At 41.2% G+C, this 24,471-nt stretch overlaps 1 protein-coding gene across 2 annotated transcripts in view; it reads left to right on the top strand.

The window, feature by feature from the left end:
* LOC143373454 (semaphorin-1A) overlaps positions 1 to 24,471 on the top strand; it is a 446,461-nt gene that overhangs the window by 412,551 nt on the left and 9,439 nt on the right. For both annotated transcript variants that reach the window (XM_076820736.1, XM_076820735.1), the window contains exons 10-13: positions 12,614 to 12,962; positions 13,363 to 13,445; positions 13,531 to 13,629; positions 15,414 to 15,698. In XM_076820736.1, coding sequence (XP_076676851.1) covers positions 12,614 to 12,962; positions 13,363 to 13,445; positions 13,531 to 13,629; positions 15,414 to 15,698 — 816 coding nt within the window. The remainder of the gene's footprint in view (positions 1 to 12,613; positions 12,963 to 13,362; positions 13,446 to 13,530; positions 13,630 to 15,413; positions 15,699 to 24,471) is intronic.

Below are 24,471 nucleotides of genomic sequence, written 5' to 3'. Positions count from 1 at the left end.
AGTGGCGCAACCCACAGTTTTTGGTGAATTGTTATTTCAGCCTAAACCACTTCTTATAGTGCGAAATTTTAATTATATAGTGTCTTAAGCAACCCTACAAAAAAAAACAAAGTGGCAGCACAAAAACATGTTTTTGCACTAAAGATTTTGTTGGTTTAGGTCGGAAAATACTGGCCTGTGCAGCATTGGTGATTATTTTATATACTAATGATATACACCTTAGCAATTATATTTTGTAAAAAATCATACCTGTGTACGTGAAAGTAGAAATTTTAAGCAAATTCTTTAAAACGTCAATAATTTCATTTGCCGGTATCTCGAAACAAAAGTTTTGGGGATGCGCCACTATTGCGCTGATAGCAATAGTTTTTGCACTGAGAGCGAAAACGGACTAATCCACATTGAAGAAAAATTAATCTTTTCTATTTTATATGATTAGTAGAGGTATTGGAGTACATTATTGCTACTAACTGAATTTGGCAGAAGATGTGGGTTAGTCTGTTTTTATTTTCAGTGCCTCAATTAGTAGATTATAATGTTAAGAAGAGCAACTACTACTCCACTATGTTCTTCCGTTTCCACATACAGAAAAAAATATAAGGTCATTCCGCGTATGAAATTCTCTTCACAAATGATTTATTTCCTCACACACAAGTACGTGAGGTCGTCAAAAACTTGGTATTGTATGTGTATACGAAAGTAATTACGAAAGTGGTGTAAGAGAAAAAAAAAAAAAATTGATTTATATTTCAATATTATGAAAGAATAATAATTGTTGCAAAAGGGCCGTCAAGTAAGCACTGGCATGGTAGTCACTTTCATAATGGCAGTCTATAATCTCGAAACAAAAAATACACCACTAATAACCACCACATATAACACCTTAAGAAGAAAAGCAGAAAGTCTTCATAATTCTGAAACAAAGTTTTCCACACACTTCGGTCCATATCTTCATACGCTTATCTCTTTAATGAACAGCTTGGGAGCAATTACACTCCCCCCGCCCCGCAGCAGGAACGTCAGTTCACAAAAGACCAGATCCTCGTAGGCTCGCAGTGTCTGGCGCTGCAAATGAAGAATATACCCTCGACTAAATTACCGTTCGCCACAATTTACTCAGGAATCCCCATTTACATGTCGTTTCCAATAGGGAGCCCTCCACTCCCCGCTGCCATAACTGTAAAGTCTATCGCGATCTCAAAGGGGCCCCCCGACCCTATTTCAACCCATCCACCAAAAAGCCTGGCGCGCGTCGAGAGGGAGCTCGTGGATCAGCGGTATTCCCTCGATTAAACTTCCCTCTGGGTGGATTCCAGCCGGTGCATCACTTTCCTCGAGAACTCCTGCTATACGCCGCGGCGCGGGCAGCGCGCTCGAGGGGGTGGGTAACGCGCGATGGGAAGAATAAGCGAGGGGATCCTCGCGCGATCCGCGTGGCGTCGCGTAACCCCCACAGTGGGATCTTCATTTCAGTGGCTGAGAAAAGCCACCGCTGGCGAATTTGACAAACTTCCCTCGACCACACTTTGTCACCGGCTGGGGAGAGACGAATGGGCCGAAGATAGCCCCCCCTCCGTTGGAGGAAAAAGAGCACCACGAGTTCCTTGGGAAAGTTTTCGACATCGGGGTGGAGCCGAGCTTCGCGAAGTCGGGCTGCCTGGCTGGCACGCGTGGGATGGCTGAAACGAGACTGACGATTAGTTTGGCTGATGTTTTCTTTACAGTAGAATAAATCGTACCTACAGGTGTTTGTAGTGAGTTGATTTATATTTGTCAGGATCCTCAGGTTGCTTCATATTCTTTTAACTTCCTTATGTACTGGAAGACAGTTGGATTCTCTTGGTTTGTAACCTTCTAAATTCTAATGTAAGCTGTTAGTCTGGACCAGGGGTGGAGAACTTGTAACCTTCTAGGCCTTGAAGCTTTGACTGAATCCGAACTTTACAGAACAAATTCTTTGATTTTTATTAATACATACGGTCCTCCATGCTGCAACCAAATATTCAAATGCTTTCCAACAGAAAGCAGACGCAAGAGACTCATTAAGAGATTAGTTAACTTTAAAATGAACAGATAGTTTTAATTTTTTTTTTACATTATTAAGTAGATAGTAGTTATTACATTTTTAAGTGTATCGAATTGAAGTTACTTAAATGCGGCCTTATTTGATAACAGTTAAATTATCGCAGACTTCCAACATGAAAACGTGTCCCATCCCTGTTCTGGACCCTCACCTCTACCACTTTTTCTTGTATAAGAACCTCCTTTGTATCTAGGTAAACCTCTTTGTAACATGCTTGTATCTAGCAAACAGTCTCTGTGCTACTTTCTGCGAGTAATGTCCAAGAGTTCCACAAATGTGGAGCACAGAGGGAACTGACGAACTTTCCTCGCCTATAGAAACACAATTCACTTTTGACACTGAATTTAACATTACATACTTAATTAAGTAAAATGTAAGTAACTGCATATGTATTTATGTATTTTACTGTCCGTTTTATTTGCATTCGCGATAAAAAATACAAATAATCTCCGCCCATTATTATAATCATTAAACCTCGTTTCGTCTTTGTCAGTCTCCATGCATGGACGGTTCAGAGAGGGGAAGTACGCACGGAACTTAGTGGCTCGTTCGCCTTTTTAAGCCCGAGACACCCCCGAGCTGGTGCACGATAACGTAAGAGCGCCACGTAGAGAAAACAGGCGAACGTTTGCTTGCTATTTCGTCGTTTCCACTCGCTTTTCACCCAGCCCCTGTCCTCCACCCTTCGAGGAGAGTGTTTCCCTGATCGCGAGACCCGACGCTGTTCGCCGCGGCTTATTAAAGCGACGAACAACCCCCTCGTAAGCAACGTATCGCGGGAACCTTGATCGTTCGTGAGTACTGCTATAATTTTCCTCTATCCTGCCCCGTCTCGATGTTATTTCAAGCACCGCGTCTGTGATTCGGATAACTGAAGAGGCTGCTCGAGGAAAGCCCTACAATCTGTGTGAAAAAGCAAATTCATCAGCAAATGCGATGGAGAATTGAATGCTCCACTCGCCATTCTCTAGATTGCAACGGGGAAACTATTTGCAAAGCAACTTCTATGTTTGAATATATTTTCTGCTAGTTTAGCTCGCCTCCAACTCGATAAACAGAGTATTGCCTCTGCCCATTGTTGCGTGCAATCTCCGAGCGCAGTGTAATGGAAATGTAACATTAAACAGCCCTGAATTTCGGCAGCTGGCTTACCGAGAGCCTGCTATCATCCTGATTTCGTGACAAGAAAGTCTAAGATTGATTCTAGTTTGATAGAGTAGTGCTTGCCACGTGTCTGCGTAAGGCTGGCAGAATTTTTGAAAAGATACTCCAAGAATAGTTAATAAATAGTTAACCCTAAAATAGTTTAACCCTAAAATAGTTAAACCCTAGAATAGTTAACCCTAAAACCGCTAGGCGATTTCCTTAGAGGTTGTCCTTAAAATACGTAAGGCTTTTTGAGGGGAAAAGGTATCGCGAATTTCTTACGCTTTCTTACAAGGGGGAGGGAGTCAGGTAGTATTTTTGCGTAGTATTTTTTAATATTTAACATTTAAAAAATACTGCGTTGGAAAGGGAGAGTTGGAATATAAAATCTTACGAATTTTTATCTGGGAGAGGGGGAGGGAGTAAGAAATCTCCAAAATTACCCTTGCGTAATTTAAGAACGACCCTTTACTGTAATCGAAAACCAACTGATGCTAATATATTCCCTAAAGGGACATATGGAAGAATTTTTCGGAAACGTTAAGTGAATTTTGAAATATTCAAATTTCAATTTGGGGTCGCCCGCCCCCAGAGTGTCGATACGGTCTAAATGTGTGACAGTGTCGTTCTAGAGTTAAATACCAATTGCTAAGGTAGCCAGCTGAAAAGATGGAATGCAAAAAGTTTAAACGTAAATAGTGTCGTTTTGATTCACAAAATTTTGACCTTCGACAATTTTATTCGATTCACTAGCCATCGCAGAATCAGTTGTTCGATAAGTCGCATGAAATTTGATAACCAATTCCGCGAGATTGCAATGACTCGCGCCGCTGTCGCAAAGTCTGGCCAGAGAGATTTTTCTTGAACGATTCCCATGCATCCCCGAACGGCTCGTGCCAAAGTTTGCGAGAACTCTCGAAGATTTCCGAAGTCTCGTGTACGCTCGTCCCCGATGGATTGGCGGGGGACTCTTAACATCGTGCACTGGACCAGAAAAACATTTTGTTACGTAACATTGGGGGGCAGAAACTCGCGTGGACGTTTAGAAAGCGCCGACTTGGAAAACATATTTCGGGGAGAAGAAGTTCCATTGGAAATTTCAGAAAGAAAACATTCGCGGGCGAAAAGTTTGCCCAGACTTTCTGACCCCCGCGCCCGATGGACGGATGCAATCGCGAAAGAACGCTTGGACATTTTATTAAAACATTTTCTAAGTGTTTCGATAGAAAAATACAGTTCCTACTGGAAATATTTTTTGCATCGCTCTCGAAACGTAGCGCGCACAATTCTCATAGGAATGTGATTGGTAACATCATTCGTATCCATGTTATTTTGGCCAAGATACCGAGCTACACATTTTTGCAATAAATATTTTACAGGAACGTTTTCCTACTACATACTGTATACAAAAAAATTTTTATTTGGTCATAACTTTTTTTGAAGGGTGGACAAATGAAAATGTGGAGTGGGCAAATGTGGACAAATCGTGGACAATCATATCCCAGTTTAAAAAAATGAAAAATGTTCATGGGTGTGCTGATGACATTTTTTTTTCATTTCGGCATAACTTTTTTTTGTGAGGTGGACAAACGAAAATTTTGCGTGGGCAAATCGTGGACAATCGTATCACACTTAAAAATCAATAAAAAATGTTCATGGGGAGGCTGATGACAAGTGTTTAACTTTTTGTTTGAAGGGTCGAGAAACGCGAATTTTGGTTGATTCTTTTTTACAAAAGCTTGCATTTGACGGCGCCAACTTCGCAGATCGACATTTATTCAACGTTAGTAGAATTACTAAGTAGGTAGATTTGTAATATTAAATTAGTCTTGTCGGAATACTACGCTTACTTAGGAATTCGAGATTAAATTTTAGCATTCCTCACCAGACATTCTTAAGATTGACATTTCTGTCGTTCACGAAGCTTTCTTGGATATAATACCGTCAGTGGAGGGTTTAAGTAAAACCTCAGTCAGCTTCGATCTTTATAACCATTCTGGTATTTATAATAACAGAATCGAGGGATTGGAATTTAAGGAACAGAGCAACAGAACGATGCTCGACGTTTATTCAGTGCTAAATGCGTCTGATAAAGGCGTCTGCGCATCTCGTATTTATAACATCGCGCCCGGAAGTTATTGGAGTGTCGGCTGACTTAGTTATCGGGAAGAAAATACCTGAAGGTGGCTTTCGTATGTTTTAAAAAACACGTGGGCCTTACTCCACTTGAATTCCATCGGTGGGGTCGCGTGAGAGAAGCGGTTTACGCTGAAAATAATGGAAATCAATCGCGGTTGAGGGAACATCGATTGAGGGAAGAAAAAAAACAAACCCCTGAAGATTCAAAGATGGTGCAAACACTTCTTGCATAAAATTACATGAAACGCTAAATATGATACAGAACAGAGAGGATCAGCGATTACTAATATTTATAAACGAATATTTTGTTCAAAGCTCCGCTAAAATCATTATCAAATCAATTAAATTCTTTGTCAGTCAAGCGCACTTAACTCGACTCTCAAAATCAATTACACAGAAAATTTATTTCTCCCCGAATTTTACCACAAATTATGGATCGTTGATCTATAATTCGGAAACGTCCCCCCGGGATGTAATAAATACTAAAATATATAAAATTCAGCGTTTATCAGGGACGACAAGCGGGCAACTACGTACGATCGTGGAAAAAAGCGCATCATGTGCTAATCTGGCTGCTAGAGGGAAAAAGGAACAACTAGTCCAGCATTAAAGGGACTCGACCTCGTAACATTGGCGCGCGCTCTCAACTTCGCCTGTCTATTCACCTGCTCGAGTGTTTTCGTGATCAAGGATCCGCAGCTTTATTAAAGCAAGGAGAGTATTTACCTGGAAACTGCTCTCGTAAGCGCGATGGTAGTTCGAAAGTGCCGTTCCAGCTTTGACGAAACGAACAACAATTTGCACTCGCGCGAAGTCGCCGCGTTTCCGCCCCGTTGATCATCTTTTCAAGCCTCGCTCCTTCGAGTCCCCCGCACCGAATTTTGTAATTATACACGTTTCCGCTTTACATGGCCGAGCCTCCACCCTCTTCGCGCCCTTTTGACGCTGTCGAGCGCATTTCACGTTTCGCGCCCTTCAAACTTTACGGACACCCGTTGACGAGTGTCCTCCTTGTCAACGGGATGGTGAAACTTGGATGTTTAGGGCGCCATAGCTTCTAATAATGGCAAAGTTTTACCATCCACGCGAGTTCTCTCAAACGGATTTGCATATAAAGCGAGGCGTGTTTGTATTACATTCCGCTGGTGTTGATAAAATAATCAGTAATGGACGAGTTGCGCGATAGATGTACCGAAATCCAACGGTCTCTCCTTTCAAAACACTTACTATAATTACAAGACGCTCCTTCCACACTCGGCTCCTGGATTTCGCTCGTAATATAACAATCGAACGCCTAAAATTTCTCGCTCGTAGGTAAAACAACTGATAACAAAAATAGAGGGCTGGTTACTTAAGGGGTCATGCCTCAGTCAGGAGGCCGAAAAAGGGTGGTCTTTGGAAATTTTTTACTCAAAAGCTATGACACATTTCTCAAAAAATCTGTTTTCCATTTAAGGATTGCATCTAGTACCGTGCATCGCATTTTTTTTATTTAAAAATATTTATCAATAACTGAGTTATTGTCTATCACTCGAAGGTTCTCTAAAAAAAGGCTTCTGCGGTGACCACTGCTGGTCGAAAGTCGATCATCTAAAATAAAAAATTCTGGTGAAGGTTTTTTCGAAATATTAATTTGGGAAAAAATGGCTGATGTTTAAAGTAAAAGTTTCAATTTTTATCATAAATCTTGCCTGATTTTCGTCAATTAAAAGAAAACTAAGCATCGGATAAAAAAATCCTTCGTTCAAATACTAGATAATATAATAAGTAAATTCTTTTGAATTTTTTATTTTAGATGATCGACTTTCGAGCAGCAGTGGCCACCGCAGAAGCCTTTTTTTAGAGAACCTTCGAGTGATAGACAATAACTCAGTTATTGATAAATATTTTTAAATAAAAAAAAATACGATGCACGGTACTAGATGCAATCCTTAAAAGGAAAAAAGATTTTTTGAGAAATGCGTTACAGCTTTTGAGTAAAAAATTTCCAAAGACCACCCTTTTTTCGGCCTCCTGACTGAGCATGACCCCTTAAACAGAAGTCAGTGTAAATATTCGAATTGCCACGAATTCAATGGAAGACACACAGGAATTTCTTTTTCAAGCATGCTTCGAGATAGGCGATTTCGCAAAAATGTCTGCAGCAACGAAACGGGACGCTGCGCGTTTTTAATTTTTATTATCTCGGGCTCGAGGCATTCCGAGCTTTCACCGCGTGATTTCTTAAACGGGATAAAAAAAGAACTGGGACGTTGCCCTTCGGAGGTAAGTTCCTAACGAAATTAGCTCAGTTCGCTGGGAAGTTTACTGCCGGCAATAAACTCGTAATCCCCGCGTCGGAAAAAATTGAGAAATTCGTAAACACGGTGGTTAACGACTGATGGCCGCTACGAAATTGCGAAACTGACACAGGGGTTGGAGGGGGGAGTAAATTTCCCCCAACGAGCCTCTGACTCCGTTCCCTGCAGAATTTAATACGACCTTCGCCGGAGGAACGGAGATTCTGGATTCAAAGGGGGGTATTGTCCAAAGCATTTCGCGTCGCGTCTTCCGGCCGGCGCGGTGCGAAATTAAAATCGACAGAATATTCTCCGTTCAATCGGCTGCAACGATAATGGAAGTCGCCGGGTAATTTTCGAGAATTACCGTTCCCCCGATTTTGCTCGTACACTGTAACGGGGGCAGACGCCGGGGGTGACGTTTTATTCAATGTTTTATGGAACGCGAATTACCCTCCCGCCTCTGCTAATGTCCTCGAAGAATGGCTACATTAATGGTCTTTAGCTTCGCTCGTGCGGAATTAACGAGAAGGTGACGGAAAACTTCCTCCGCGCTTTCTTTTCACCGCCGTTCCATTCAACCCCCCCTCGCCGTGCGCTGGAACGCGCGCACGCGCGCGTAGATTACGTTTCTTCGGGGCTATTGTTCCCCCGGCGAATTTTTAATACTAATGCCCATCAGCGCGGCGGTTACACGGGCCATTCGAAGTGTGATTTAAAAGCGAACGCCAAGACAGGGCTCGTATCACCGCGCAAACTATGCATTCAGGCCGAATCTGAATTTAAGATGACTTAAGCTCTTTGTGAAACCGACCCCCTTATTTTTATCCGCGCCGGGGGATGTGCTCGTTTGACCATCCTCTATGTATAACGTCACGGTCGATCCTCTATTTCGCAACGATTGCCCTTTTTCACCCTCATATTGCCTTCTGTCTCTTCCACCCCCCACCGTATCTCTCTTTGAAAAGTCTGCTCGCTGGATAATGAACTCTAGCAGATTCTATTCGGATCCTGAAATCGTTTGACGTTTATTCAGGGGCACTGACGTAGGTGTGCGGAGTATCTGGACAAATTTCGGTGGGAGTGAAGACGAGGATTTGGAGCTGGGGCATCGTAAAATTTCGGTATAGCTAGGGGTGGCTGGCCCATATCGTACCACTTAAGATATTTTACGGTATGCTTCGTATTCGGTATTAAATTGAACGCAAGATGATGTTGTAGCTTGATGTTCAAGCTTTCGTTCAGGGGAAATTAATTTGTTATGTTGTCCTCGAGCCGTCCGAAAAAATTCGAGTACTCGATTCTTTCGAGGCAGGCTCGGCTCGCTTTTTCGAGTACTCGAACAGCTCTACTATAGAGGTGGCAATAACCCATGTACTATCCACATGATCTATCTTTGGTAGGAGTGTGCGGGTAACCGAAATTACGGGACCCGAATTTCTTGCTTAAAAAGTCTTACACCTAATCACTCTGCAAAATCACAACTTAAAAGTTTTCGTTAAAGTACCCGATAACTTTTAAGTTGGGATTTTGCTGTGTAATCAGATGTACTTAAGAATTTTTAAGCAAAAAAATCGGCTCCCGTAATTTCGGATACCCGCACACTCATACTGTATGTACATAATCTATATAACATATGGATTCTCAAATCGTACTGGTACGATTTACGAGACATGATCAATTTATTCGTAAATATCAATTTAAACTTTATAGTGAATGTAATATGTAGGTACAGAAAATGAATGTAAAATATTCTATAATAAACCCGCTTTTAGAGAAATACAAAACTACAGGATACAACTGCATTGCTTGATTATTATCAGATAAAATAAACTGGTAAAATGTTAATTAAAATGTTAAACATCAATCATACCTGATTTTTTTTAATGTTTATAGCACGCACAAAATAGGGTGTAAGCTCGAAAGGTTTTATTTCTATTTCTATGAATTATTGAGAAATTGAAGACTTACGATTTAAACGACCAGTGCGATATTGGCAACCCTCCCCTATGTAGTTTTTAGGGACATTTGATGTTCATGAGTAGCCAAGGGTTGTTTTAAGTTTGAGGGGGTAGCGTAAGTTTTATCCACTTTTTGGTAAGCGTGGTATATGTGGCACTAATAAAGAGAATCAGTGTAATTGAGAATTTCAGAATTCTAACAAGTTGTAGTTTAAATGAAATTACATTCTCCACTACAAATTTTAAACAACTTGATTACATAGTTTTATAGAGCATAAAGAACCATTAAATTTTCATTCTAACAATCTCTTTGTGTCTAGGAGTTTTCAAGATATGCAGGGAAATGGGAAAACGCACATTAAACTTTAAGGGGTGTTTTCACCCTGAAGAACCAAAAAGTAGCAGAAAAGAAAAGTTGTCCGATACTTTTAATAAGATCCTCGACAAACCTGAAAAATTAAGAGAAAAAAAAGAAGGAATTTTCACTGTTACCGGAGTTCCCCTGTAAATAACACGTTCTGTTTATAATTCTGTAGACTTTTCTGCCAAGTTAACAGAAGCTGCATAAAATGTAAGTAAGCAAAGGGGAGGTTCATTTTCTGTATAATTCTAAGGTTATTCAACAAAGGGCTTAGTATTCTGTTTATCCATTCATCACTCTTAATAATTCAATATGTATTTATACATAATTCTACCCTCTTTCATAACTCTACTACAAAAAAAAAGCAATTTCTCTTTGTAACTCGACCTTATATTCTTCGAAACCAGCTTCCGAAGAGGGTTTAAATCAACTCCGCTAAATACATAACATGCATTGAATTTAACTACAGCACAGAAACATGTAGAGCAAATATAATTCCACATCATATTTTCACTAGAATAATTTCAGTTTCAGTTTAAATGTAACGTGCATTATTATCCACGAAATCGCATTGCGCGGATAAAGCAATTCCCTCGCCCCCCCGAAAGTGTAAATTACTAATTTCGACGCAGAAATGGGAACGAAAATTGGCCCACTTCATAATGCGTTGACTAATGAAATATCACGGTCCATTTTCAATTAAAACCAATATCTCAAAATGTTATTAACACTTTGCGCGGGGCGGGGGGGGGGGCCCAGCGTTGCAGCGAAAACAACATATTTTGCTCACCCGCATGCGCGTGCCCCGCGTAATTGATATTACACCGCCCGCGTAACGTCATTCGCCCCCATTATGAGGGAGGTCGCCGCTCAGATTAATATTAACACCTTATTACCCGCCGCGGTATTAACATTACAATTTTCTCGCCGTCGTACGTACGACAAACGTTGACAAACTCCAACTGTTATTTTTCCAAGAACAAGGTAATTTTATAACGCCCGTTACGCGGCGCACGAACGCGAAATTGTTATTACCAGGTAACTACTTAGGTATCGCGTTAACCTCGCGCCGTGCCGCCAAGCAGCACTGCTCGCTAAACTAATAAGGGTTGATTAATAATTTCCTGGTTCCTAACGGTGATTTGGAAATTGCAATTGTCCGGGACACCGCATAGAGGCTGTAATCCTTAACGAGAGCGTGGCATACTCTGCGAATGGTTGTTTAATTAGCGGGCGAGAAAGTTGAAGTTCTGCTAATTGAATCGTCGCGTTTGAAGTGTTAGGAATCTCGTAATTTTGCACACGAACTGGATCGAGGAGCGCTGCAACTTATGGCGCACGTGCCTTTGAACAGTGTCGATGTAGCAGGAGATTCTGCGGTATGGAATTTAATAGATCTTTCGAATTATTAGTCGAGGAATGCCGTTGAATGAAACTTACAATTAAGGAGAAATTCTCGATCACTTTTATTGGATAGCAAGTCTTGGTGGGTACCAACTTTTTAAGGTGGCAGTCGAAAAATCGATTTTTTTTATTGCATTTTCCGAAAGTACTATCCTTTCTGAATAAAGTGCCGCTTGGTTTATATTCAAATTCGCAAAATTGTTGATGTGGCAGCTAAAAAGGTCAAGCAGTATGGTCAACTTTAAACGCGTTTTTCTCGAATCTTTTTACCTCTTTGTTTTGCCGTATTTGCGAATGAACGGAGGTTCAGATCGACTTGAAAAAATTACAGGTTGTGTAAAACACGTGCCATTTTCCGCCAAACCTCTGATATGCTCCGTAAAAAATCGAGATTTTCATAAAAAAATTAAAAAGTGGATTCTTATTGGCGCACAAACACGACCGAATTGTTCTTGAAATAATCGCCGTTTTTCGCCCACCAATTTAGTAATTCAATTTTAATTTTACTTCACATTGGTTCCGCGGGAAACTATGAAAGAAGAAGCATACCTCGAAATTGGATTACGTCACTTTTTAAGAGCAATATTACCTGAAAACTACAGGAGAACGTTAAAACGTTTACCAGTCAGCACCGCCATTTTTAAAGCACATGTATATTTCATACCAATTTTTTTTAATCTCTATGATAATAATAAGCATTGTGTAAAATGGATACATCTGGATTTGCTTTCATATTTTTACAAACACACTGAAAAGAATGTGTTTCTTTCACGAAAAACGGCTGCCTTGTCCCCTTAAGGGAGTTTATATTCAAAGGGAACAACCCTTGAGAATATCCCTACGCGTGAACAGTGAGCATTTGGATTTACCAATAAAATAACAAAAGTGGTAAATTTGGCACTAGCCTGCAAAAAGGAATTCTACCACCAGAAGGTTAATGTTCCCCCCATAGTAAATTAATCGCAACTCTGTCCACACACAGAACATCACTTAAAGACTGTATCTACCAAACTTCATTCCACTTGATCAATGAAGAAGAAAATAGACAACATACTAGTCTGAGAAAGAAATTATACCACGAGAAAGTTAATTCCATTTATAGAGTATCGATAATGACGGTACACCGGTGAAGCTCCTATTCGCGGGTAATCGATAACCGTCGCGATCAACTCGTTAAATTAACCAAATAAAAGCGACAGACGGCACGAGGGTTTCATCCAGCAATTCACGATTATTTCAGAGTCAACGAGCGACGTGACGGAAGGTGTTTACGCCGGTGAACGGTCAAGGCTGATCTACGGGGTGTTCACCACCCCCGTGAACTCGATTGGCGGCTCGGCGGTGTGCGCGTTCTCCATGAAGAACGTCCTCGAAGTCTTCCAGGGTGCGTTCAAGGAGCAGGAGACCATAAACAGCAACTGGCTGCGAGTACTTCCGGAAAAGGTGCCCGAACCGAGGCCTGGTGCCTGCGTGAACGACTCCAGGACACTTCCAGACGTGACCGTCAACTTCGTGAAAGCTCACCCCCTCATGGACGACGCGGTCCAGTCCTTCTTCTCATTGCCTGTGATAACCAAAGTCAGCTTCAAGTAAGTCACGACACTACCATTCATACCTAGACTTTATCACAGCACACAAGTAGCAAAAATCCTTCTCGATTAAAATAAAAAAGGAAAGAAGAGACTCTTATAGCTATTTTCGCGGAAATGGGCGAGAATTGCAGATTTGGAGAGCCCATAGTTTGTAAACAAATTCAAAGCCAGCGAAGTGATGACTTAAACCTCCCCTAATTTCACCCACGCTACGTCCTCTGTTAATTTCGTCGAAATCAAACAGTTCAAACATCAATTTCATCGACCAAAATAACAATTTCATCGGGATAAAAAATTCACGTAAAAGTAGAAGCTGCTGTTCCCATCTCTTGACAGCCTCCCAGACGTCGTAATTCGAAGCACTGGCAATTATTAAAAATGGGAACAACGTGTACAGTTACAGATTTACCAAAGTCGCCGTAGATTCCCAGGTGAAGGCGCTGGATGGCAAGGTCTACGACATCCTCTACATAGGAACAGGTGAGCCTCCCTCGCGATTATTGCCCGCGGCGAACGCGAGACGCCACCGTGTATTTAATTAACGTAATCGTGTAATTATGCGTAGACGACGGCAGAGTCCTCAAAGCGCTCAACACCCGCGCCCCAGACACTCTGAGCAACGTCGGCCAGGTTATCGTCAACGACGTTCAAGTACTGAAATACGGTAAGCTGCACCGAAATATCCGCGCCTCTTTCGCCGGCCTGCCGCCCCCGACACAACTGGGACGTTCATAAAATTCGAACGTTCGATCGGGCGCGGCTGATAACACGTCAACCCAATTACAATGCAAAGCAGGGGGAATTTCGGGCGGCTAGTCGAACGCAAATCTAAATTTCACTGCTCAGGAATTTAATTAACCCCGTTTGGACTATACGCGATCGTACCGATGCCCGCGGTCCCCGACATTCTCCGCGCGATAAGAAAAAGGGGGTGGGGGAAAGAAGAAGGAAACACGCGCGAAGGATTTGTCCGCCGGGGCAAGTTCGATTTTAACGAAAACGAAAATAAGCAAATAAATAAAACAGCAGAGCGACGCTTGCTCCTCGGCTCGTTGGATGAACTGTCACGAACCTGCAAGCAAATATTCAATTATTCATGCGATTTATTCCACCGCGCGTATCTGCTGCGAATCGAAGCAAAAATTTACGTTTGACGTGACGAAACAAGTAATTCGATGAAACTGAACGCGGACTCGGCGAATCGTGCTTTTGGTCGTTTGATGGAAAATCTGTGTCCGGATGAAAGATTTAACGACAGAATGGATTCAGTTGTTTCTTAATGGAAGGCTGCAGGGGGGTGGTTTGGGTACGAGAAGATAATATTTTAAATGCTAAAATAGTCTTTGTAATCTGACTCTTTTTAAATTGCTTCTCAATGACAACTGCTCTTCGAATATCAAGTTTGGGGAGAAGATTTCGACAATTTTCATGAACGTGCCAATCTTCATGTTTTCACCGTTGAATTCTTTAACACTTCATTCTTCGCTGAAAAGTTAAAAAATACTCACAAGGGAAGATATCGTACTCGCACATGCTCATTTTAATGGGCTTTTGTAGGAAGTAGTTCGCAGAAAAATATTTGACAAGTATTTTTCGTTATCGGCAATCGTCCATGTTGAAGGGTGAAAACAGCCCTTAAAGTTGGCATCGAAAACATATTTTCTGGAATATCTCAAGAACTATTAGTCGTAGGACAACTTTTTTTTAAAGTGTATGTTTTTTGCAGATAAAAGCAACCATCTGGTCAGTTTTTAGATCATTTCTTTTGTTTAAACAATATATTAAACACTCACACTTTCTCTTCAATTCTTCTTTCAAAATATTAAAAATCATCAATTTCCACATGTGAACTGTGGTTCAAAATAGAAAGTACGGATCTTTCGAATTTTTTATTTTTTGTCTTACAATAATAATTATTATATAATTACTTTACTCCACTTTTGGAGAGATGGAGTTGTCGAGCATTGGCTGCGAAAGGTATCACACCCTTTCATGACATCTTGAGTCATAAAACTATAATACATTTCGCCAGTTGTCCCCTGAATGGTTGCCACAGGCTCAAAAGTCGCGTAGTACTAATCTCTCCCACGAGGGGTAGGTACATATGCAGTCGAAGTGCAATTGAACAAGAACCGTAGCAAATCTTAAAACAATTAAACTCAAGTTTTTATTACTCCGCAGTGTTCCCAATAATGGTATATTCCCAGTAATGGTTCTCTGAACATAAATATGTCAAATATTTTTCTGAGTACTACTTCTTACAAAAGCCCCATTAAAATAGGTGACTACCCACGGGTTCGATATGTTCCCCTGTCAATAAATTTTAAATTTCTTGCATAATCACATCAGGAAGCTTAGCTCCCAAACACTTACTTTCTAAAAATTCTCAATTCTTTTCGAAACACTATTGCGATGATTTGACAACACTGTTGACACTGAAATGTTCAGGACAAGCCGTGAATGACCTGCTGGTGGTCCACCTGGCAGGCGAAGCGAGCAAATTGGTGGTGTTCGCGGACTCCGAGATCCGCGCCGTTCCCCTGCACCATTGCGACGCAGCAGCTGCGGCCAAGTGCGGGTCCTGCGTGGCTCTTCAGGATCCCCATTGCGCCTGGGACGCCACGAAGAACCTCTGCGTGGCCGTGTCGACCAAGCTCCACGACAGCGACGCCGATAAAACCCTGTTCCAGGACATTACGAACGGGAAGCACAAGGGCTGCGGCTACGAGCTAGGTAATTGCCATTAATTCAATCACCCTATTTCAGTAGAACCTACGTAGCCAGAATTGATTTCTTCCTTGGAAACAATGAAAACGTTGTACGACGCAAACTTGTCGCTCGCTTGGATTCTCTTCTATCGTTTCTCCACGCTTCTCGAGCAACGTTCCCCTCGAACGAATATCGTTTCGGGGCTAACATTCGCATAATAACATTTGAGAATTTCAGGTCTAGAGTAAGGTACGAGATGAATAGTCTCGAAGATCTGTAGGAGCAGTTGTGATCTCTAAACGAGGCTGTTATCTTTGCGTCGATTCATTTTCTGGATCGAATGAAAGTATTTTGGAGTGGATGCTAGTTAAAGTGGAGAATATTCACCCAATGCTGAATAATTTTTGGTCGGGAAAGACTTGAAGGCATTTTGCAATGAATGTTTAGCGTAATGCATATAATTATTATTACAGTATTGTAATAATTATACATTATGTCTGATAGATTCTAAGATGTATTATAAATTAATATTCATATTAATTCAGTAGAAGATAGTGCCTTCCACTTTCGAACGACCAAAAACATTTCAGCACATCATTTAAATAACAAACTTAAATAAGAGAAGATGCTATTTAAGTCCACGCCTTTACGCCTTTTGATCCTTTGATCAAGATCATCATAAGACATCCCCAATGCTTTTTAATTGGATACGCGATTAACTCACTGTTGACACTGTTTAAAGTTCTCGTAAACACTTTTTTCACACAGAAAATAAGTCCTCCTTGATTGGAGCTTTTAAAATAACTCTAGGTTCTCCTTCAGAATTCATTTTTCTTTAAAAAAACTGTTTTAATGAACCCTACAGTAGAACATCGAAAGACTCGAAATTGTACCCCTCGACGACGCTGATATTAATAACTCTGTATCTCCCTAACACTTTTGTGGCGCAGAAAATAAGCCCCCCTGTATTGGAACCCGTACAAAAAATCTAGCTCCTTATCCAGACTTATTAGACACACTTCTTCCGCGAGAAGTGTTTAAATGTAGCTCGAAAGAATCCCGCGAGAACGGAGACTGCGCGGGGTGCAAGTCTTTCTCCCTCGACGACAATAGTAATATTTCTTGGCGACTCTGCTTTTCTCGTTACGCAAGCACGAGCCGCGCAGCTCCAGTTAACATCCGTTCCGATGCAAGAAATTGCGTGTCTCGGCTGGAATAATCCGCAGCGGAAAGTTTGCGGAGTACATATTCGCTCTCCCGGCGGCTTAGATCTTAGACCAATTCTCGCGAACTATCGGGCGGCACGATCGTTAGAAAGCTGCACGATACCCAGCGATAGATCATCCCGGGAGCTTCCCTCGTTCAGCGACCGTGACGGCAACTTACCTGCTTAGCAACAAAGCGCTTTATTTCGTCGATTTTTCGCGTCCACGTTTCCCTGGGGGGAGAATGCCTGGAGGAAAGTCATCCGTGAACGTTCGCGCGCCACGCTTCTCGATCGGCTCCACGGCCGAGCTCGAGGAAGCGGGCCTTTCGACCAAAGAATTTCATCCGTGGATCACGGACTCCTAGACAAGAATTTTCAACTTTCAGCGACTGCACCGTATAACCACGCGATCGTGGATACAGTTATAAAAATAGCTTCGCTTGATTTATTTAGGTAGTCTGGCTCATTCGTCGGTGAACTTCCAACCGGGGTGTTGAGGAAATAATTTAGGGAATATTGGTAGTCTTGCAATGGACTACAGACGATAGTTGTTAAATTTGTAGAATTTGATGAAATTTTCTTTGGTTCCAATTTGAGTTTTAATTTACTAGATTTCGATTGCCTTCGAATCGAAACCTCTTTGATTTTAATAAGATAACCGAGCTTCTCTATGTAGGAATCAGTGTGTTCCTCTTTTCAAGTCATATTTCTAATTCGAGAATTTCAGATTCCTTATTAAGGGGGACGAATCGATTTTCTTTTTACGTCAATTGAGCTCCTGGAAATAGGGTGTTTTTGGGACAGGTAAATTGCGGAATTGTAGCTTCGTATCTTGATGCTTCTGTTTACTAAGTCATTGTAAATCTTGTTTAAGTTAACAACGAAGTTTCCTGGTAACCAGTGAGTTCACTTTGAATAGGACTGTACGGAAATATTAACCAGCCTGCAGTTTAAAATGTAATTAGTGCTGTATTATACATTGAGTTCACAGCGACCGTCAGAGCTGTTTATTTATTTATTCCGCCAGTACATAATTAGCTTCTCTCGTCAGAATACAAGACTGTCTAATTCCTCGGACTACTGTGAAATTGATGCAATTCCAGTTGATTTTAATTCGTGCTAATTAGATAGCAATGAAGAGTTCCGCATTCATTAAAAGATAGAAGTATACCGAAATTATTTAATTAAGTCAAATATTTCTTCCAATTTTTCGCTTATTCTTCCGATTATTATTTGAATTACAATTTTACAGTTCCTAAAACCGGATGAACTTTTATTTTATTCCAGTGGTTTCAACGAAACCAATAATGCTAAAAACACCTCGAAAATTCGCGATAAAATATTTGCGCCAGTGCTATTTTCCTTCGTTCGTAACCCATTTTATATTTCTGAAAGAAGCTCCAGAATAATAGTAATTGCAATTCCATATTATTTCAAATGAAAGGCTAAAACGGCTTGAATTATTGAATTTAGTTTCTGCTCCAGTTCAATGTTACACGAGTGTGTTCTTTCGAACAGTTTTGATTGAAAAAAATTTTACTCCCGCTTTGTCGCGGTGAAACACTGACACGGTGCATTTCGTGTTCACAACACATTCGCGTAACGCATCCTGATAATCTTTTAATACTACGAAAATTCCCCAAAATTAAATGAAATTACCATCACCATTATTTTCAGAAATTCATGCAGCCCTTTCTTCGAAGAAGAAACTTTCCAAATTGAAAGATTGTATTTCTCTAACAACACAAACTTAAAAACTCCATCCACCAAATAAAATTGAAAAAAGGATTTTTCACAATTCACTGAAAATTATAAAATTACATTTCACACATGCAGTTCCCACTTTTTTAATATCTACGTTACATTCCAATCTTGGAATCAAAAGCAGCTACCCCCTTGAACCTGAAAATCGAGCTCTTTCTCCAGTTTCTCTCGCAAACCCGGGCATTCCCTCGCGAAACTGCCAAAACTCGCGTTAGATCTACCACGAAACGCATACATCAGTTCCAGTCTGAAAACTTGCATGTTTATCTTCCATCATTCAGGTCCGTTTTCTTCCACGCCTTCTCCTAATCCATCAAAAAAAAAAAGAGAAACATACTCAACAGCAATAATTTGAATATATATATATCTCTCTTTTCTCAAGACATATTCCCCAGAATTTTCAATCCCGTCAACAAGAAACCCTAAAAACCACTCCGAGGACAACGCCACAGATTCCTTCGCTGACGTTCCGCATGAAACGCGCATTTGCAGCGCGTGTACCCGCCAAGGGATCTTCCGAGCCTCAGCATATTCATATTTCACGGGACTTATCGACCACCATCAATTTCCCGCCGTAATCGAATTCGCATCTGGCCCCCTCGTTGAACGTACGCAATGTGCATGCCGTATCGCTGGATCAGGACCGTTTAGAAGCGCGATTTCCTCGAGCATAACGGCTACTTAGTCGCTTCGCGGAGCGTTTCGATCTCTCCCAGCCCTTGCTTTCTCCGTCGAGCCCTCTTCTCGCGAACCACGATGGCGGATTTTTTTCACGGGCACCCTGACGCTTGGGCGGTGAATGGCCAGCGCATCGCGGAAGCCGGGATTCGCTTTTTGCCAGCAGACGTTGTCCAAGGTGGCGCGTTAGATGTGATAGCAAGGCATCGCGATGCTAACGTGCCCGCCGAATCGATTTATGATATTCGACACGGTGTAGAACACCGTCACGGCTATGCAGAAGCCGCTCCGCGGGGATAAATTGGAATTTATGTATCGGTCCCCGTCGTCTGATACGCCGCTAACGAGCGTTACCTCGTCTTTCAGCAGCGGGAAAAGTCGTCGGGGGAGGGGATCGGTGCTTAAGGAGCAGTGCCAAAAGCGGTTGTTCCTGTTGCGGGGAAATCGATTCTCGTGACGATCGAGGGGGAGAGGCGGGGGTGGTGGGCGATGCTTATCGGTTGCTTCGTTTGCGGTCGCGGGTAAAAGGGTGGCAACTTTTGATGGGACTAGCGTTCGTGCTTTGCTCGGGGCTGTCGGGCTGATAGAAATGTTAAGAAGCATGTTGATGAAGGTAGTTAGAGTTGGGTATTGGCAGACTGCTTGGAAGATCGTTGAAAAGTTATTAGGTAACTGGTGTCTGTCTTCGTGTTAAATGATACTTTCGATGCTTGGATGTCGAAGTCAATATCAAATTCGACTACGACACTGAATCGTGCTTACTCGTTACGACCTGGATATCAAACTCAGTGGTGAAGTTTATTTTAGTATCATGGAGTATGTGTAGATTATAGCAGTGCCTCCATTAATAGAGCTATGCAAGACAATTTTTGGCGCCCCTAAATTTTTGCACCTCTTTTCTATTTAATATGCTTTGCCTTTACGAGGTACAATAAACAAAGAATTACATTTACATTTTGTTTATATGGGAGTTGGATTCCTTTATTATTACGTCTGCGATATAGTTTTTAGCGCCCCCTTCGGCTGGCGCCCTTATGCGGCGCATTAGTTGCATAATGGGTTCCGCCGGCCCTGGCTATTAACCCCTGAACGACCGACCCCTGAAACGAAAAACTGACCCTGAGGCCCGGGCCCTCGGAACGAAAACCTCCACTGTTTTCCCGGTCGGTATAGGAAATACGGCTTTAAGGGTAGGTTCCCGTCTAGAGCCCCCAAAAATAGGTGATCTTTAGGAATTAATTAAAGGAAAACTACTGTATATAATTTAATGGGACTTTTTGCATTGCATTGAGGATGTCTTAAATTATAGTAATATATTTTTTGTTTCGTAATTAATCATTGCAGACGGCACTGGGGAGTCGTTAAAGTCAAGGCGTCAAAAAATTGATCCAAATCGGTGGGACCTGTATCTCCAAAAGTTATTATCCGATTCGACTGAAACTTTTTTATTTTATAGAATATACTTCTGGCTAAGGGGGGCAGACAAAATTACAAAAATGACATTTTTTTAGAAAATAACGATACTTGAAGTTTGAAATCACTTTTTCCCTATACTGTTCATATTTCCACGCCTTTAAAAATTATAAATATTTAATTTTTTGTATTTTTTCTGGTTTCCATCCTAGCCAGAAGTATATTCTTCAAAATAAAAAAAGTTTCAGTCGAATCGGATAATAACTTTCGGAGATACAGGTCCCACCGTTTTGAGAACACTGTTTCGAGAAAAATGCGTTTAAAGTTTTACGTGAGTGCCGAGTGGCCAGGTGTTACCCATGCATTTTCCGCTACTCGAATACCTATAACTTCGGGAATTTTACGAATTTCAACAAATCCTTTTAAACACGTATTCCTGAAAGGTTGAACAATCGAAAAACGAAATAAAAAAAAATCGACTTTTAGACTGGAACCTCCCCTTAAGGTCCGTACGAGATACGAAAAGGTGGGCGACCAGTGGAAAACTTAGGATCCGTACCAGATACTGAGGTGGTCGTTGAGGGGTTAAGGAATAAGGGAAATTTTGGATAATTTTAATTCTAATCTCGAGTAGGTTTATATTTATATGAATATTGTCAGTTATTGATTAGTTACGGGTACAAAGTCTGTATTACTCTTGAAATATACTTCGTCTGTAAAATATTACAAATTCGTCGAGGAGGAAATTCATCAAAATTTTCTGGCAACTCCCAGCTAGAGACCAAATGCAAGGAATACTTGCCACCTCCGAAATTGTAGAATTTAAAAGTGTATTTCGGGGAAAATAAAATCGATTCCAAATACTTTATTAATGCCACTTGTTAGTCAGCAGTTGACTGATTAATGCGAATTGGAATTTTGAGGATGACGGACAGGTTGTCAGACCATTCGGTTTATTCTGCTTCCATCAATAGATGAAACTCATTAATCAGAGTCTTTCAAATAACCCTACATATTTACAGCTTCATTAATCTATGTGACTCCTAAATGAATATTGCATTTTCGCTACATTTATAACCGAAACGAAAAATTCATTGGAAATAGACACTGCATATTTGCTGCTACATAATCCAAACACTTAGGGCGGTATTCTCAGTCGCTACTTATTCTTAAGCGAATGCTTAAGCATGCGGCATCCTCTGCTGACCTAGTAGCTAGTAAAGGATGCCGAATGCTTAAGCATTTGCTTAAGAATAAGTAGCGACTGAGAATACCGCCCTTACTCCCTTTTAAACTTTTCCTTACTTCAGATCCCCAAGTTTGGTACTTGGGTTAGATTTCATAGGAACCATACTTTTTTTCTACACTTGCTTCTGTACTGTTTGGCCCAATAAAATCGAAATAATAGTAATAGCAATTCTTAGAATAAATCCCACTTTCGTTTACAAAAGAAATTCAGTACCAAAAGGCTCAAAGACCAAAATAGCGAACATAATCGTAGCTCTACCTCTTTTCTCACTAGATATTATCGTGCAACGGGGTTTAAATAAATGCTGCAGCTTCGATGACATTAGAACGTGTCGAAGTGCTTACTTTCCCTTACAATTAGAACCCTAGCTCGTTCGCCGCTAGAGGCGTACGCGAGGTACAAAGCAAAGCTCTACGAACGGAAGTCGCACTTTCATTTGTAACCGCAAATGGAAGAACCACAAGTAGCACCCACCCTCCACGCTCTATGCCACTTCGTTCGCTTGACCGCTAATGGAACGAATTTTCTTTTTTCTTTTTTTTTTTTGTAACCGCCCCAGAAACGACCACAAATGGCGTGACACCCAGTTTCCGCGCGATGTGGGTCCGCTGGTTAGTCACAATTTCTCTCGCAATTCCACACTGTCTGCTGGCATAAATAATTGCCGAATCTCAGGCTGCTTGACGCCATTTTTGGAATTCTAGTTACGCTTAATTGACAGGTATGATAGACACTTAATTAGCACCGTACATCAAGGGGTGTCGTGTGTGACGTCACAGACAACTTTTCCCTACTTTATTCCGAACCCATCGTGACACCACATGGCACGAAGATCGATTACCAATTTTTCGATTCCATATATTTTCTCCTGAAATTTAATAATGGTAATAATAATAATTCTTAATTGCACCAGTAGACTTAGAATAATAACAAGAAGATAAAAAAAAGGGAAGAAAAGGATAAGAAAATAAGGCAGAGAAAATAGTAGAGATTGAAATTAAATAGCAGGTGTAAAAGTAGAGTGCAAGATTTCCTTATATTCTTCTCAAAGTTAGAAGAGTCCTCAGAGAAGTAAAAACACGGATGGATCAAGGATTACCCTAGGACATATTACAATTAACAAAATGCGAACACAATTCAGCCGAAACAGACCGGAGAGACGCAGTAGAAGTTCAGTCTAATCGAAGACCAAAAAGAGTGGAATAGAATTCCGAAAGGAAAATCGCGATAAGCAAGCACAGCCTTTGAAGTTCGTGAGGGCCTATTAGACCCCGTTGTCAGCCACGGTCGCGCGCAAGATTCCAAGTAGGTAAACAGGATTCGCTGTCCCGCCTCGCGTCTCCGTGAATAATTGACGCTTCTGTCTGCCCGGAGACTCGGGCTCGAAAAATTTGTTTCGAGCAGAACGCGTCACTCACGGGCAATTATAAGGATCCCGGGCTCAGGGCCCTCGAGCTCTCACGCTCCGCGAGGCTGATTGTACGGCTGTGCGGAGTGTGCTTGCCTCCGAAAGCAACTTTGACCTACTACTCTTTTATTGGCCGCATGAATTATCCGCCACGTGAAATTGCATGAAAGGCTGGTTTCGCCGGAGCTTGACGCGCTTACGCAGCTTACGTGGAAGAAAGTTGCCTCTTAAGGTACTCAGCGTTATTGCGCCTTAAACTTTGTACGTGTCACGCGGGATGCCCCTTCGGATGCAGCCCGTCGCGCGTCCGGGCAACGAGAGTCGAACAGAGAACGTTCAAGTACCGATATTTCGCTTGCTTTAGCAGCCACTGGTTATTAAATCCTCGTGAAACGGACTAACCAGCTGAATGCATAGGGTAAAGGACTTAATTACTGTCACCTTAAGCTATTTTACTTAAAATAACGAATAAATAAACTATAGTATATAATCTATAGTATAGATTATAGGTTGAATTGCATAATTCTTTTTATGTATGACTTTGCAACGTTTATTTATTCGTTATTTTAAGTAAAATAGCTTAAGGTGACAGTAATTGGTTAGGTGTTAGTAATTGGGTCCTTTACCCTATATCATAATAATGTTAATAACAGTAATAATAATAATACGACTTTATTACATTCAATTAACAAAAAATAAACCATGCTAAAATAATAGGAGCCTATTTGCACGAGGAGATGTAATAGGTGTGATTCAGCAATTTGCTGCTCTTAAATCTATCCCTGCTTGTGACAAAATACTAATAATGATAGAAAAAATCGTGCAGCCCGGGATTAACTTGAATTACTCGCGATGCGTTTTCGAAGACAAGTACTCAGGAGCGAATGCTTAATTAAATCGTTAACAGCTGCTGCGTCGGATTTTCTTGTGAAAGCCCTTTCGGAGTTGTCGGTCGAAAGCTGCGGTTCCATGATCGACAGCGATTAAAAACGTAGGTTGATTGTTTATTAGTTAAAAAGTTGTCTAAGCAAATCTTACTTTTTCTTTCAAACGCTATAACTCTTACAATTTTTCATTT

The sequence above is a fragment of the Andrena cerasifolii genome, chromosome 9 (genome assembly GCF_050908995.1).
Source record: "Andrena cerasifolii isolate SP2316 chromosome 9, iyAndCera1_principal, whole genome shotgun sequence".
In the NCBI taxonomy this organism is placed as follows: domain Eukaryota; kingdom Metazoa; phylum Arthropoda; class Insecta; order Hymenoptera; family Andrenidae; genus Andrena; species Andrena cerasifolii.
Note: the sequence above shows the minus strand (reverse complement) of the source record. Positions and strands in the feature narration are given on the sequence as shown.